The sequence below is a fragment of the Pteronotus mesoamericanus genome, unplaced genomic scaffold (genome assembly GCF_021234165.1).
Source record: "Pteronotus mesoamericanus isolate MK-2021 breed Mesoamerican mustached bat unplaced genomic scaffold, CSHL_Meso_final contig_44, whole genome shotgun sequence".
NCBI lineage: Eukaryota > Metazoa > Chordata > Mammalia > Chiroptera > Mormoopidae > Pteronotus > Pteronotus mesoamericanus.
This window is the reverse complement of record NW_026555166.1, coordinates 4431593-4447615: the sequence shown is the minus strand read 5'-3', so window position 1 is coordinate 4447615 and position 16023 is coordinate 4431593. Positions and strand designations below refer to the sequence as shown.

The following is a 16023-nucleotide window of genomic DNA, read 5'->3' as shown; positions in this document are numbered from 1 at the left end:
TCTATTAGAGCTCTTTTATTAATTGTAATTATTTTAAGTTTACTGTCTTGTGACTTGAAAATTTGTATCATCTTTTTCTGGCATTTATGTTTGCTCTGTTTCTTCAGGTTGTGATTACTATTGCATTTTAGTAGGCCTTATTTTCTGTTGAATGCCAGATATACTTTATTGAGTAATAGGAACAGAGATAAGTAGACCTTATGTGTGAGGTTTTGTTAATATGTCTAAGAGTTGGGCTGTTTTCATGTTTGGTGTAGCTGCAGGTGCCAGAGAGTTCAAATTTCATCAGTGTTTTTGTTTTTATCTGTCCTCTGGCTGCCCTAAGAAATCTCTCTAGGATAGAATCTGCATCTTGTACATTGTTTGGCTGTAATCCACTGTTACTATACCGGAGCCATTAGTGTGGTGCTAAAGTATGGGAAAAGAGAAGCATTTTATAATCTTACAATTAAATATCAATGCCTTAGCCTGTATTCCTGGGCTGTGACCTGCACAAGGGTTTTGTGACTCCCTCCTCCTTAGGCAAGACAGGGAGAGTAGAGGGTCATGAATAAATGCCCTTTACTCTAGGTCAATGAGGTTCTGGTAACTCTTTCTTCCCTGGAGACTAGGCCTTTGTTGTGGAGAATCCTCTTCATGTAGTATTTTCTCAGTGGTTACTTTTTCCCTGTCCCTGCCAGAACCTAAGGGGGATATGTCTTGGCTCTTAACAATAACAGTGGGATACTTGGTAAAACACATGAAGGTATGGGGGCCCCAATAAGACTGTGCCCAGAAGTTTCTTATTTTCAAGTTAGTGCATACTCAGGCTCCAGTAATTTATCAAAATGACCATTAAAGTGTTCCTACTGGTTTACAGCTCCAGGGACTTCTGCTTCATGTATGCATATTCTGTCTGTGGTTCTCTCTGTTTGCTTATCTCCAGATTCAGGGGTAGAGGTTTTCCCTGTGACCTCAGTTCTCTAAAGGTTCCTAGAAAATTCATTGATTTCAGTTTTTTCAGCTTTTCCTTTTTGTAAGTAGGGGAATGACAAATTTCAAGCTTTTTCTATATTGTAGCTGAAACTGGCTATCCAGCTGAATCATTTTTAAAGGAAAAATAGACCGTTTATTAATATCTTTCTCTACTCTAATTTGAGAATAGCAATAATATGTATTTACTTTGTAAAGTACATAAAAGATTAAAATTCTTAATATTGTGCCTGCTCACAGTAGGTATTCAAAAATAGTAGCTGTTTTTAATTTTATTATTAATAATTATTTTTTAATCATCAGTTCATTTCTATTATTTTGATTATTGGTGTGATTCAATTAGTTAAAAACTGGTATACCAACTAAATGGCAGCTCTTCTGGAAATTTAAAAAGGAAAGACTTTTTTTGGTGGGAGCTCCATTATTTCTTGAATAAGTTATATTTGTTATTATTTTGCCTGGTAAGAATAAAAAAGAAAAATAAGAATAGCATTTATTTTTATTGTGTTCTTACTATGGAGCAATCATTTTATATATAATAAATTTTTATTTTCCACAGAAGTCCTCTGAAGTAGGTGCTATTATCATCATTCATGTTTAATCGATGAATCAACTGTGACTAAGGAAGGTTAATTTATCTAAGATTATAAAACAAGTAAATGGTAAAGCTGCGGTTTGAGTCCCTGTCTGACTTTCTCCACAACAAAGCCCTTGATCTTCAGTACAGCACAAGCATATCTGAAACTTTAGTAGGGTATGAAACTCTTTTAAAGGAAAAAATTTTGCTGGATTACTTCTTTCAGATTTTTACTGTTTTTGTTATAACATTATTTAAGCATATATGCACAATGAAACAGGTATAAACTCCCTTTCAAATAGCTCTTATCCAACTATAGAATGAAATGAGAGCACAATTCAAATGCAAACAGAATTAGAAAATTGATCAAATTTAACTAAAGCATTTGACTACAGAAGTGAGAGAAGGTACTATAAGGCAATTGAATGCTTAAAATAGAATTTAAGCACTTTCGGTAGTGCATTTTATTTTTAAGATTCTGGTAGGCATCTGAGCTTTTCCAGAACAATAGCAATTATCCTTAAAGCACACCACATCTTACCCAGAATGTTGTATTTGTTTAGTCAGTGAATGACTAGAAATAAAGAGGCTCACCTTAGTGGAACTTTTGTGGAAAGGAAAAGTCCAGAAATAGAATCTGGACTGAGTAGTGTCTTCTGAAATGTTGACCTCATGCTCTCAGTACTAATGATGTTGATCATTTCATTGATCTGGTCTCTTTACAGTTAGCTGGACCCATCTTTCAGTCCCTTGACAAGGTATTCTCCACTATTTAGAACTAAACTTTTTATTTCAAAATGCACAATTTTATTTTATAGAGGATCTCTGCATACCTTTGTTTGAAGTATTATTTTAAAAATATCTTATTTTGAGTCTTTTAATCAAAACATATATAAAAATCATTGTAACTTTTATTTACATCCCACTTTCTTCACCAAGTGAAAGAGTGAAACAACAAAATATTTTTTTCTCATTTGGTTACTTTTTTAATGGTATTTTTTTTACTCATATGTGTTTAACTTATTATATAAAGAGACTAGTAATTCAAGCATCCTTGACCTTCTAAGATATCTTATTTTTCAAGGAGTCTCAGGCCTAGTTCTGAACATAATTCTAGCTAGGGAAGGCAAATCATTTGGTGTTTTCAACTTCTATACGTGGATTAGGTATAAAATTAGTCCTGCTATAATGGTTAGAGGCCTATTATAACATGCCCTCACAGAGAACTTCAGCCAGCCATAGGTTCCAAAATTCACCATTCTTGGTCAAATCAATATAACTTTTTATCTGCCTCAATTTTCTGAGATTTAAAGAAGCAGAAAAAAATAAGTATCAAGCACTTATAATTTTCCAGAACTGAACTAAAAGATTTTTTATACAGAGATTGATTTAATATTCAAATAATCCTATAAAATATTATAATCTATTAGAATTCTACCAAAGCAAATTGAGTTCCAAGCAAATTGAATTCCATGCAAATTGAAGTTCATAGAGAATAAGAAGAGAAAATGAATTAGATATCCCAAATCAGTTTGACTCTAATAAAAAAAAAATCTCAAATCCTAAACTAATCCTACCATGAACACTTATAATCCCCATATCTTAGACATAGGGGCTGGACAATGTCTACTGGCCAGAGACCAGCTATAAAATAAATGAATTTACCAGATCCATAATGTGGTTCCTCATCAGAACTTGACCATGACCAGCAAACACATGAATGTTCAATACACAAACACACTTAAATTGTACATCCCAGTCAAGACTGAGTTTGCCACATTCCTATATTAAGTTCATTAAATTAATGATTAGACTAAATATCACCATTTTGCTGTTGATGATTGTGTTTTTGTCCCTAAGTCTCAGGCACAGAGCCGTGGCTTCTCTAACTGGTCAAATCTGACTATTGAATGACCCTGATGCTTCCTGGTAAAGCCTAGAATGTCTTCTACATCTGTTATTGCCTCATAAAGTAGGAATTGAATTTCCTATACTTGATATAATTAGAGATATTTCATAAATCTTAAATTCCTCAATTAATGTTTCTTGATTTATGTAAAGTATTTGTTTTTAGTGATCTTAGTTACCTTAGTTATGCTTATCTAGTTATTCATAATTTCTGTATTTCTTAATTGGCCAGGCTGCAAAGCTTTCCTTTTTAAAAAGATTTTATTTACTTCTTAGAGGGAGAAGAAGAGAGGGAGAAGGAGAAAGGGAGAAACACTGATGTGAGAAGGCAACACTGATCAGTTGCTTTTCATATGTGCTTCGACTGGGGCTCCAACCTGCAACCTATGTATGTGCACTGACCAGGAATCGAAATGGTGACCTTTATCTTCTGGGACAGCACTCAACTAACTGCTCCACACCAGTGAGGGCTGCACAGCTCTTTTTATTTTTAATCTCTAGGCTTTTAAAACAAAAATTGGTGAGCCCTAGAAATGGATGACAGAGGTACTCCCTACTCAGGCTCTCATTATTAGGTTGACAAAACAAGCCATTTTATATGTTGGGAACTCTCATATCATACCAGGATGAAAGGGAAAAATTTTTGAGACTTTTATAGTAAGGGCCTCAAAAGAGAATGATTTTAAATTACTTAGTGTATGTATGAGGAAGAGACCTCCCCCCAAATGGAATTATCTTCCAAAGGGTGGGCCCCTTGTAGAACAGGCTTTCCCCACTAGGTGAGTGTTCTAGGAACCCATCTGTATCAGTGAACCAGCTGGTGTGGTTGTGAGAAGCTGTTCTAGGCCTCAGTGAATTTTTCTGATGACTCAACTTCTTTGCCCACTTCATAATGGGCGATTTACTATTAAAGTGATGAGTGTTTTTCATGAACCATTGGGACAGCGTTTCCCAAAGTATATTTTGAGACACTCAAGATTAGGGTTCCATGTCTAAATAAGTTTGGGAACAATTGGTATTATATTCTCCTTTTGTTGGTTAAAAATAAACATTATTTAGATAACTGAGAAGTTCTGAAATTTTTCTCCAAAAATCAAAAACAGAGGGAAGGGTATGATCTAATGTTATTTAGTCCAGAAGCTTCCAATCTGACTTGACTATGAAGCACTTTCTTCTTTCTATTCATATGCTACGGAACAAATGTTTTTGAAAAGAATATGCTAGAATCAGTAAAGAAATAAGAATGTTGAAACAAGTCTGTGAGGAAAAAATGTAGAATGTTTAACATCTGTACTAGCAACTTATAATTATTGGTACTTGGTGAATATTCCAGGGACTCTACAAACATTATTACATTTAAACTTCACAATAATCCTGTAAGATGGGTATTATAATTATCCCCAGTTTACTGATGAAAAAACTAGATGTTAGAGAAGTTAACTACTTTCCCCTAGATCACACAGCTAATTAATTAATAGCAGAGTTAGCCTCTGAACTCAGGTAGCCTGGCTCTAAGCATCTTATCCATAATACTACATTGTCTCCTAAATATTTCCTAAAGTTTTTCCAAAGTGTTTAGAAGGATACAAATGGATGACCTATGCAGTTGCAATTAAAAGAAGATAAAAGTTGATCACAATAACCTGGTATTGCATGTTCCATAGATTACAGAAGTTGGCAAACTACAGCTCGTAATCCCAGTCCAAGCTGTCATTTGTTTCTGTGAGACCTGTGAGCTAAAAAGTGTTTTGTATTTTTTTTACACTTTAAGTAGTTGAAAGTAAAGAATAATGTTTTATGACACGTGAACATTATATGAAATTAAATTTCAATGTCCATAAATAAAGTTTTATTGGAACATAACTGATTCCATTTGTTTACACATTATTTATAGATGCTTTTATGCTGCAATAGCAGAATTGAGTTAGAACAGACAGAATGGCCCTCAAAGCCTTAATTAAAAATTTTACTATCTGGCCCTTTACAAACAGAGTTTGCTGGCTCATATAAGAAAGGGCAGGTTCTCCAGAGAAAAATGAGGGTACAACTTACGGATTAAGTGCCACAGATAACATTATTATTATAAGATTATGCTGAGCTTGGGGAAAACTGAAACCTTCTATTTAGTTAATATAAGACTGCTATAAACGCTGGTATGAAGACTCAACACACAAGCAGGTATAGTTCAATTACAAAGAACAAAAACCATTCAAGGCTGCAAAAATAAAGGGCTGAAACTGCATTCTTTATGTTTTCAGGATATAGAAATCACAAGATTTAAGGAACTGAAGTGCAATCCTTCTGCAAAGCAGTCATCAAGCCTTTACTTTCCCTCTCTTTCTTACTTCATAGTCTCTTGTCTCTAATTTGCTTCTGCCTTTCTTTTTTCTCCACAGAGCATCTCTCTGCTCATTAATGTGCTTTCTCACAAAACTGTCTCCAAATGGCAGTCTCTACAAGCCAAAGGGCTGCATATAATGTTTTATTATGCAAACCACATTTATTAGAACTGGATAAAGTGAAGATTTAAAGCGCAAGGGAAGAAGCCAGTTACTGTAATTGGGTTACTAGGTGAGCACTACCTGCTCCATCTCTGGTGTTTTAACCTCGGACATGCGCAAAAGTGGGCACAGACATCAGTGCTTGTACCAAGTATCTCTTACTCCTCAATTTCCTTCTTACATTCCTGTTCTTTCTCTCCTACTTGGTACCAGACCCTGGAATTCTTTATCTGCTCCTTCCAGCTTGGCTCCACATTGCAAATGTGTGCCTCTCCCAGAGTTCCAGACAGAAATCCAATTGCTCCGCCTCAGAAAGACACATCTTAATCCAATTAGTTGCAACCAAAGAGCTGGTTCATACGCTCCATATCCCTTCTTCTGACCTGAATGAAAGGAGTCTAAGGAAGTCTTGTGTCCAAAAACAGTTTTTAATAGAGTTCCTACAATATGTCACCCCTTGATTTGCAAATGGCAAAGAACTGGGAGCCACCTCCTGGCTTTGTGGTAGGAAACTATGAGAAAGAAATAGCCACAATCTGGGGATTGTTGGAGATGGAAGGTCCACAGGGCAGATCCAGATTTCAGTGAGAACAAGAAGTAAAGGAAACATTTAGAGGTGAAGCAGGTTTTGATGATGAACCATGGATTTGAGGAAGCACTTTGGAAGGGAGTGGGAGAGTCAAAGGGAGATAAGATTAGAGCAGGAAATGGCTTTTGTACATTTATGTCCTATTAGAGATGCCTGCTATTTTCCCACCATTATGTAAGAAACAAAGTTATGTTAGAGAAACAAAGATCCCCAAAACCTGTCATGTGCTGTAACATGTCCCTCCATTGTGCGTGTCCTGAAAGCGTGCCTGGACCTCTCCAAGACTTCCTTTCCCCCATCTCCTTTATATTTCTTCATAGTATTTAATATGACTATCAGTCATATTACATATTTATGTGTTTTCTTTTATCTGTATCCCCTAGAAGAATGCAATCTTCAAGAGAACAGGACTTTGCATGTGTCCACTAATGCATTTCCAGTACCTAGAACAGTGCCTGGCACACAGTATATGGTCAATATAGATTTGTGGAATTAAGAAATGAATACATTAATAAATGTTGAATTCATACTTTATGATGCCATGTAGTAGCAGGATGGCTTACATGGGATAACTGGAATTTGATGACCAAGGAGATCCAGAATTGACAGTAAGTAAACAATAGAAGGATGATTAGAAAAGTAAAAAAAAAAAAAGTTATCAATTAGAGAAATGTGCAATGGAGGAAAATGGTGGGCCTAAGGAAGAGTGTAGCTACATGGACACAATTCCCCATGGGCCTTAGTGCCTGAATAGACTGAGGGTCAAGGGAAGCTTTCCTTGAACACATGGGGTTACTGGGAAGAACACTCAGTAAAGACAGAAACTCAAGCTTAGAGGGCAAACCACATTTATTGGAACTGGATGAAGTGAAGATTTAAAGCACAAGGGAAGAAGCCGTTACTGTAACGGGGTTACTAGGTAAGCATTATTTGCACCATCTCTGGTTTTTAAACCTTGGACATATGCAAAAGTGAGCATAGACATCAGTGATTGTACCAAGTATCTCTCACTTCTCAATTTTCTTCTTGTATTCCTATTCCTTCTCTCCTACTTGGTACCAGACCCTGGAGTTCTTTATCTGCTTCTTTATCTGCAAACCTTTCAGTGCCTCTCTGATTGGTGAGACATTAAGATTCCTTGATAACCTGTCTAGTCTTCCTTCTTGACAGGCAATTCACATCTAGTTGACTTCTGAGTCCTCTGCTGATCCTGACAAAAGATCCTCCTCTCTTCCTGAGTGATTCTCACCTGCCGAGCATGGACTGTGAACCTCTGAAACTGATGCTTGGAGTCTTACTTAAGACTTTTTTCACTTTTAATGGATATGAAAGAAGTCAAATCAGAATTCAAACTCCTTAATTTGCTAAAAATCCTTTTAGGTTGCAAAGTTATAGGATATATTCAAATGAGACTTGCCCATATCTTAGAATAAGGGCTAGAATACCTATGAAGTACAGGCCAAGAGATAGTAAAATCAGTTCTGCCTGTGAATAAGCCACACACCCACTTCCAGTTTATGTGAGAGATTTTCATTAGATTTGGGAGTGAGACTTTCCATGAAGAGAACTGTTGGGGTATTGAGGCTGTTTTCCTCTTCTGTCTTGGGAACAGGGTAAGGTAATGGCTCCTTATATTCAGCTAGGTGAAGGGGGTATCAATAAAACACTTTCCAGAGCTTTATATGAATCCATCAAATCTAAAGCACGTGGGAACTGTTTTTCAGTTCTGCTAGGAGAGGCCTAAGGTCAGTTCTGTAGGCCTGGGGCAAGACAGACAGAAATGTAACTGCCCTGAGAGCACGCTGCTGCTGCATTTCCATGAACAGGAAAGCCAAGATGCATGTACACCAGAGGCTGAACCTGGAAGCGACCTGAGGTTGACACAGTGGAATACTATGCAGCAGAAAGAAAAAAGAAGGAATTCCTACTTTTTGCGACAGAATGGATAGAACTGGAGACTACTGTGCTAAGTGAAATAAAACAGTTGGTGAAAGACAAATAGCGTATGATCTCACTTATAAGAGGAATATGATGAACAAAACAAACAAGCAAAACAGAGTCAGAGTCATGGAAACAGGGAACAGACTGACAGCTGCCAGAGGAAAGGGGAACAGGGAGAATGGTGGAAAGAAGCGGAAGGGATTAGTCAAAGAACATGTATGAATGACCCATGGACACAGATAACAGTGTGGAGATAGACTGTGGGAGTGGGGGGTGGGCTGAATGGAGGAGGGCAAAGGGAAAAAAATTGGCACAACTGTAATAGTATAAAATATCATTTAAAAAAGGGATCTTGCCAAAGTGATTAACAGAGGCAGAGGAGAACCAGTGGGAAGCCTCTGGGCTGAGAAGAGGATGCTCGTAAAAGGCCTGGCAGTAAGTGCTAAGGTATGCATCCTCCAGCAGAGGCATCTGTGAGAAAACCATGGAAGCTCCATATGAGTTTTTACAAAAGAAAAAGTAAAAAAGAAAAAAACCCAAAAACCCCTCAAACCAAGGTGATCACACTGTGTAAAAATTTTTATTGATTGATTTTAGTGGGAGAGGGAGGGTAGAAGGGAGGGAGGGCGGGAGGAAGGAAGGGGTGGGGAGGAGAGAGAGATTTGTTGTTCCACTTATTTGTTCATTCATTTGTTGATTCTTGTATGTGCCCTGCCTGGGGATAGAACCTGCAACCTTGCCGTATCAAAATGACACTTTAATCAACTATAATACCAAGCCAGTGCCAAGGTAATCATATTGATTACAGCTGTACCAACATCATAAGATTATGCCCATCTTTCTTTGTTCCTTCTCTCTTCAGGTTCTGAAGCTGCCTCCAGCAAGCAGGTAAAAAAGTAGTGCAAGAAATACTGAAAAGCTCATCCAGTGCCCTTTCACTATAGGCTTCCAGACCGCTAAATGTCCTCAGCTGAAGGAGCAGATATATCTGAAATCAAATAACATTTTAGATTTTTATCACTTTTACTGGACAAGATTCCTTCCTGCTTCATGAGAGTGCCCCCCCAATTTTTTATTATCTAATATGTGTATATATACCTCAGCACATGTGAACTAGGAGACAAGTATAATATTCATAGCAGCGTTGTTCATAACAGAAAAACAATGTAAATAACACACATTCTCATTGAAATGAAAATATAAAAATAGATTGTGGTATGTCTCACTGAATACAATGTTATATAGTGGTGAAAATGAGTAAAATACAAATATGTTTAATAATAAAAATGATTTATTGTTATACAATATTGAAGGGGAAAAAACAAGTTCTGGAAGACTACATACAGTATTTTTTCTCATAAGGCTAAAGAAAGTAAAACTGAACAATACATTTCAATATTTGCAAATACATTGGGTGATAAATTACAAAAAGGCAAAAACCTAAGATGCATACAATGGAGGGCTGTGCTAACTTTTAAGGGAAGCAGGGCGGGAGTGGATTAGGGCTAGTAGTAAGTTACTGGCAATGTTTTAGTTCTGTGGATGGGTGGATTGTAGAGATTTACTATATTATTAATGTAAATGCATGTAATATAACATAATAAAAAGACACATCCATGAAGACATACTAGATCATAAACCAAGAATTATAATTAATTTATTTTAATGGTTTACTTTAAAATAGAAAGGAAGGAAGAAAAAGAAAGAAATAAAAGGAAAGAAGAAAGGAAGAAGGAAAGAAGGGAGAGCAGGGGTGGGGGGGCGGGGAGGGAGAGAGGGAAGAAGGAACTGGCCTAACCCATGTGGCTCAGTGGGTTGGGCATTGACCTGCAAAGTGAAAGGTTGCTTGTTCAATTCTCAGTCAGGACACATGCCTGGGTTGCAGGCCAGGTCCTTGGTTGGGGGCATGCAAGAGGCAACTGGTTGATGTTTCTCTCTCATATTGATGTTTCTCCCCCTCTCTTTCTCCATACCTCTTGCTCTCTCTAAAAATCAATAAATAAAATTAAATGAAAGAAAGGAAAAATAAATAAGAAAGAAAGAAAGAAAGAAAGAAAGAAAGAAAGAAAGAAAGAAAGAAAGAAAGAAAGAAAGAAAGAAAAGAAAGAAAGAAAATTGTTAGTTCAGAGTTGTAGTTGATATTCCCAGTTATGGTTAAAGGAGAATGAGTCCACGAAGCAATTCAGTGAGCAGGCAGAAAAATAAATGTTCCTTTTTTCTTGTACCTAAAAGGCAAGCAACTTTTTCAAAGAGCAGTCTTTGCCCTAGCTCACACATGTGTAAGGGGAGAAGCTTTGACTGGCTGTTTAAAACATAGTAATAAGGTCTTGTCAAAGTCTAAGGGCGAGGTGAAGATGAAAACTAAAATGTCAAGGCTGTATTTGTATAAAACAAGTAGAAGTGATCTGAAGGTCTGAAAAGAAGGTTTTTTCTCATCAGTTTAATTATAGATCTTGATGTTAATGCTGATGTTCATAATTTTCTCTTTTTCAAGTAAAGGTTACTCTGTCATTGAATAAAGAATAGAGAGTGACCTGTCAAAGACAAGGCTCTGTGGTGGTTCTAAATGACCTGATTAGATGGAACTAGAGGCTCCAAAAAACAAAAGAAAGAAAAAAAATTGAGAGCTCCTGAAAGAAGACAACTCTCAACTTTACAAAGTGATTTTACATATAAAAAAATCCTATATTTGGGGTAGAAGCATTGGAACTTAATATTAAACAGTGTAGTTTTCTCCAGTATTTTTTATGTGCCTGAGAGGAAGATGAAAAGCTAAGACATACCTGAAATTGGTGGGATATCAGAAAGTGCATTAGTAATGCCTATCGGAACCTCAACTAAGAGAGATTTTAGTACTGACTGGAATTCCCATGGCCCCAGAAGCTTGTCTCTCTCACTCAACAGCAGACTGGGCACAAGATGTCTTGGTATCCATATGTTAGTAGAACTGAAAAATGGTGTGTGTCATTTAAGGGTAATGACAGTAGAAAGAGTTGGGAAACATATTTCATAGGGATTGGATAAGGCAAGAGTGAATTCTCAAATCTACTCTATAAAATCAGATAACTAATTAAGGTTCTTTCTTTTTGGTACCTCTCATTCTTTTGATACTGATCATCTTTCCCTGGGCTGCAAAGCTTGCTGAAGAGCAATTCTGCCTGGTCTGCATCAAATGTACAGATGTCTGCTTGTTTCCTTCTCCTGTTTTGTACTGGCTCCAAGATGCCATGTTCTAATGAGATTTGGAATTAATAGATAGGTCTCAGTCTGATGGCCTTGGGAAAATGGCTCACATGGTGGCCCTGGAAGGGGAGCAAAATGACTATGACATATCAATTAGTGATACATTCACAAGGATGGCTGCCAGTGAAAATTGACTTAACAAATTGGAGATAACTCAAATCAATACAAAAGCTATTCCTGGAGCATTTGTATGAAGTACCTGATCAGACTATGTAATGGAGCAGATGGGTTCTTAGAATTGGCAAGTGGCACCTGGAGACAACTGTCCACTTTCTCTTCTAGTCATTTAAATTTGAAATTGGGGCAGAGGAAAAGTAAAAAAAAAAAATGCCAAAGATTACCTGGTTTCAGAGAATGTTGTTGATCATTCCTTTAATTCAACAGGTTTGCCTTGGTAGTGCCACAATATGGTCAGTGACCATGTAAGATTAACAACACTGACCGATAGGGAGGCCTTTACGGGCACTGAAGTGGTTTTCAAATGGGTACTAATATTTAGTCACCATATAAGGAAATGTTTGAGTAGCTCTGCAAGTCTCTCACATTGCCTTTTTTAGATACCCATTAAAGAAAGTCACTGGAATCATTTATAGCCTTGCTAAAGTAATATTGTTTAGCAATCTGTCAAGGCTGGAGTTGGTTGAAAGGTCTGACTGGGGAAACCAAGCTCCTTCAGATACATGCTAAAGTACACATGGTGAAGAATAAAATCACCTGTCACAGGAAATATCCTATGGGCTGCTTGAAGTGATTGCAGTAGTTTGTCCCTTATGGCCAGCAGGACAGAAGCCACACTTCATTTCTTCCAACCCCTTATGCGCTTTAAGTAGAAAACATAGGACTGGGCAAACGGGTAAGAGACAGACTTACTCCTGAGATAGGAAAACAGTTTGTAGGGGTCAAAACAGACTCAAAAGACTACCTTAATTTACAGCCTTCTTAGCTATGCATCCTTTCAATAAACCATTGCATTTATAAGAAAGAGCATCAGTCAGGTAGTTTGGACATTGTAATTGCTTTGTAAGAGTTGCTCAGGCAGGCAGAAGAGGGATTTGACTGGTATCAGCTATTAAACCTGGCAAGAAATGTTTATGGAGGTTGCAGAAAGGGTGAGAGTCAGGGGGTTTCCAAAACACAGACATAGTGTCTGGAAAGCAGATCACTCAGAAACAGAAAACTTTCTTGAGTCAATTTATCATGTTTATTTTTCACACAAATGTCTAGTTTCATTCAGTGAATATAGAGGAAACTCAATAGATAATTGTACAATGACTGATACCTTTCCTCAGCACAGTGACTAACTTATAATACCTATCAGTGATTTGTTCAATGTTGAATGGCTGGCTAAGAATGATCCTTGGTTTACTTGTGAGATTATGGTGAAAAGTGAATTAGAGACTTCCAGGTAAATCTTGCCTCTGACTGAGGCTGGGACAGAAATGTCAGAATTACCTCCCAGGTTGTTCTTGTGTGTGTGCTAGGTTAGAATAACTCTTACAGGAGAACCAGGAAAGGTTACAAGCAAACAGTTTTATGTATATTTTCTTCTGGTGAATGGTGTTGGAGAATGAGGGAGGCATTTTGTTTTACTTTATGCACTTTTGTCCTGTTTGCTTTTTCTGCCAAGGGCATGCACGTGTTAAAAAGTGAATTGGTATCTAAAGACTGTGAAAAATTTCTGTGTTCTGGCTGAGATGTTCTTTGCAGGATCAAAGGTTGGTTTTTTTGCCTGCTTTTTGTCTCTCTTTTCCTACTGACCTTGAGAATACATGTATTTCACCAAATGCTCTTAGAGGAAATGGAAAAATTGCGTCTGAAATTGGGGTTTCAAATATTTAATAGTTGAGCAACATATACTTTCTAATGTTTCAACTGCTTTGGAAAGCACTTTTCAACCTGTTCGTGGCTTAGATTTATAAATACATTGCTGTAGTAGTGATTTAAAAATCAAGTTGTTAAACCAATTAATTGGGTTTGTGAAATAATGGGAAATATTTTGTTTTGGTTGAGGTTTTCTAGTCTTGTATGTGTACTTCAACTCAATAGCTTTTTATGCAATTTCTACTAAGTGCAAAGTACAGTACTAAATATTCTATGATGAATCAGATATAAATGCTGCCCTGTAGTAGTTTACTTGTAATTGGTGAAAGAATACAAGGTTAAATAAGCGCTACTTAAAAGTGAACATTTAAGATCTGTAGGGTACAAAAGAATTAGTTAGAGCATTGGTTCCCAACCTTTTTGGCACCAGGGATGTGTTTCGTGGAAGACAGTTTTCCATGGACAGTGGTGGGGAGCTGGAGGGGTTTGGGACAGCAGGCAAAGCTCAGGTGAGGTGGTAATGCCAGTGAAGTTTCGATCACTCGCCCCATTCACCTCCTGCTGTGGACCCTGGTTCCTTACAGGCCAGGGACCAGTATTGGTCTGGCCCAGGGGTTGGGAACCCTTGAGTTATAGTGCTAAGGAATATCTACCTGAAGATAAAGTCTTTTCCTGGAATGCTTATTAGTCCCATGATGATAATATACTTCATTTCTTGTAATGAAAAAAAAAAAGTTAAAATTAAAGTTTGTGGGAGATAGAAATAGCACTGGGCTGGTTATCCAAATATCTGGATTTCAGTTCCAGCTTTCTCTGGGTCAGTTATACTGGGTATATGCTTGGCAATCACTAGGTTTAAGGCTCCTCACTAGTCCACTCTCCTGATGCAAGTTTAAGGATCATTACTGAATCATTTAGCTGTGCTGTAGTCAGTCACGTGATGTAGGGAAGGTCCAGTGTTCTGAGTCTGTAGGCTTTCGAACCTTTTGGAATTTATCCCTATGGTGTCTTCTCTTTCTTCCCTATAGGTGGGTATTAAATAGCTTCACGGACTTTTAGCTTAGAAATAAGTAATTGAGAGCCAATGAGAATCTTAGCCCTTCCAAGGAAAGGAGACGTGAAGAGTAGCTTAGTCCTACAGGTACAAATAAGCCCTTAGGTGAGACTCCCTCTTTCCTATATCCTTTACTCTGGAATTGTTTTCAGCACTAAGATGCTAGGTTTAGATCACAGAATTGTGAACTGGGTGTGGTCTAGTGGGGAAAATGTGTCTGGACAAGGTCAAAGAGCTGGCTTTTGATTTTATTTCTAGGCTCATTCTTTTTGGGTCAAAACCTTGAGAGCTCTATGGGGCTTTGTCTAACCAAGAAATTCTAATGTATTGTCTAAGGAAAATATCTCCTTTAAGTAAACAAAATAATTTTGCCTTGATGATTGTCTTTATTTTCCTTGGGAACTCGGGGCAGTGACATTTTCAGGATGAAAAGACGGGTCATTTTTGGTTTGTTTCTCACAGAGAAATGAAATTTATTTAGTTCTGATTTATTTTCTTGTGTCATTTTCCTTTTATGTTGTTTTTATAAATATATTTGCTCTGTAATTTTTCCCAAGCAGAGGTACCAAAGCACTGGTTATAGGAAAATACATGTATCTTTTTTGATTTCAACTTATAACCTAGGGATAGCTGCTGGCAACTCAGGAGATTAGTGCATATTTTATTTAAAAGTCATAAGAGAGTTCATTAGTTAAAGGATTAAATAATTAAGTGGATATTTGTTGTGCCCTCTCCGTAATGCTATCTTCTACATTACACTTTCACCTGGAGCGTCTGTCTTGAGGCCCTTGCGTCCCTTGGGGGTTCAAGGATGGTTTTCAAAACACTACAAATCCCCTGAATTTATATGCAAACTTTGTGTATATGCTTATCTAAATATATGAATTTATAGGTTTGATACAATTTCCAAAGGGCCCTGTATCCCCCTAAATATAAGAAAAACTAATTTAATATCTAAATTCTCTAGGTTCACAGGCCTTATATTTTCTTTTCTTGGTGTCTGTTAGTACAAAAATCAGTGTACAGTATAAAATTCATCAGTGTGGGTTAAGTCAATACCATAGACATTTGTGGAATGCCTATTTTGATTCAGGCGAATTGTTTATAGGCTAGGCAAATAATGTTGAAGATAACAGAATGGGAAAGGAGGAGCTTCTGGTCTACTTGAGGAGCTCATCCTCATCAGCCATGTACTAAATGAAAATTTCAAGGAGAGGAATAGATACAGAAGCATGAGCTGCAAACAAAATTTTCCAGGCTATTCTTTAGGATCAAAATTGCAAGTTTCAAAATTATGAGGCTGGTGGAAAAGATAAATAGATGTACATTAAAGAAATACATTTGAAGATGAGATGAACTCCTTTCTAAAAAGAAATCTCATTAATGTGAACTAAGAAGCAGTGAAAACTATGTGAAT

At 37.0% G+C, this 16023-nt stretch overlaps 1 protein-coding gene across 1 annotated transcript in view; it reads right to left on the bottom strand.

The window, feature by feature from the left end:
- The window catches only part of LOC129073988 (myocardin-related transcription factor A-like), a 31920-nt gene extending 20203 nt beyond the window's left edge, over window positions 1-11717 (bottom strand). The window contains 3 exon segments of the mRNA XM_054577692.1: window positions 6140-6341; window positions 8052-8186; window positions 11582-11717. Of these exon segments, the coding sequence (XP_054433667.1) occupies window positions 6140-6341; window positions 8052-8186; window positions 11582-11717 (473 nt within the window).
- Window positions 11718-16023: the final 4306 nt, after the last annotated feature.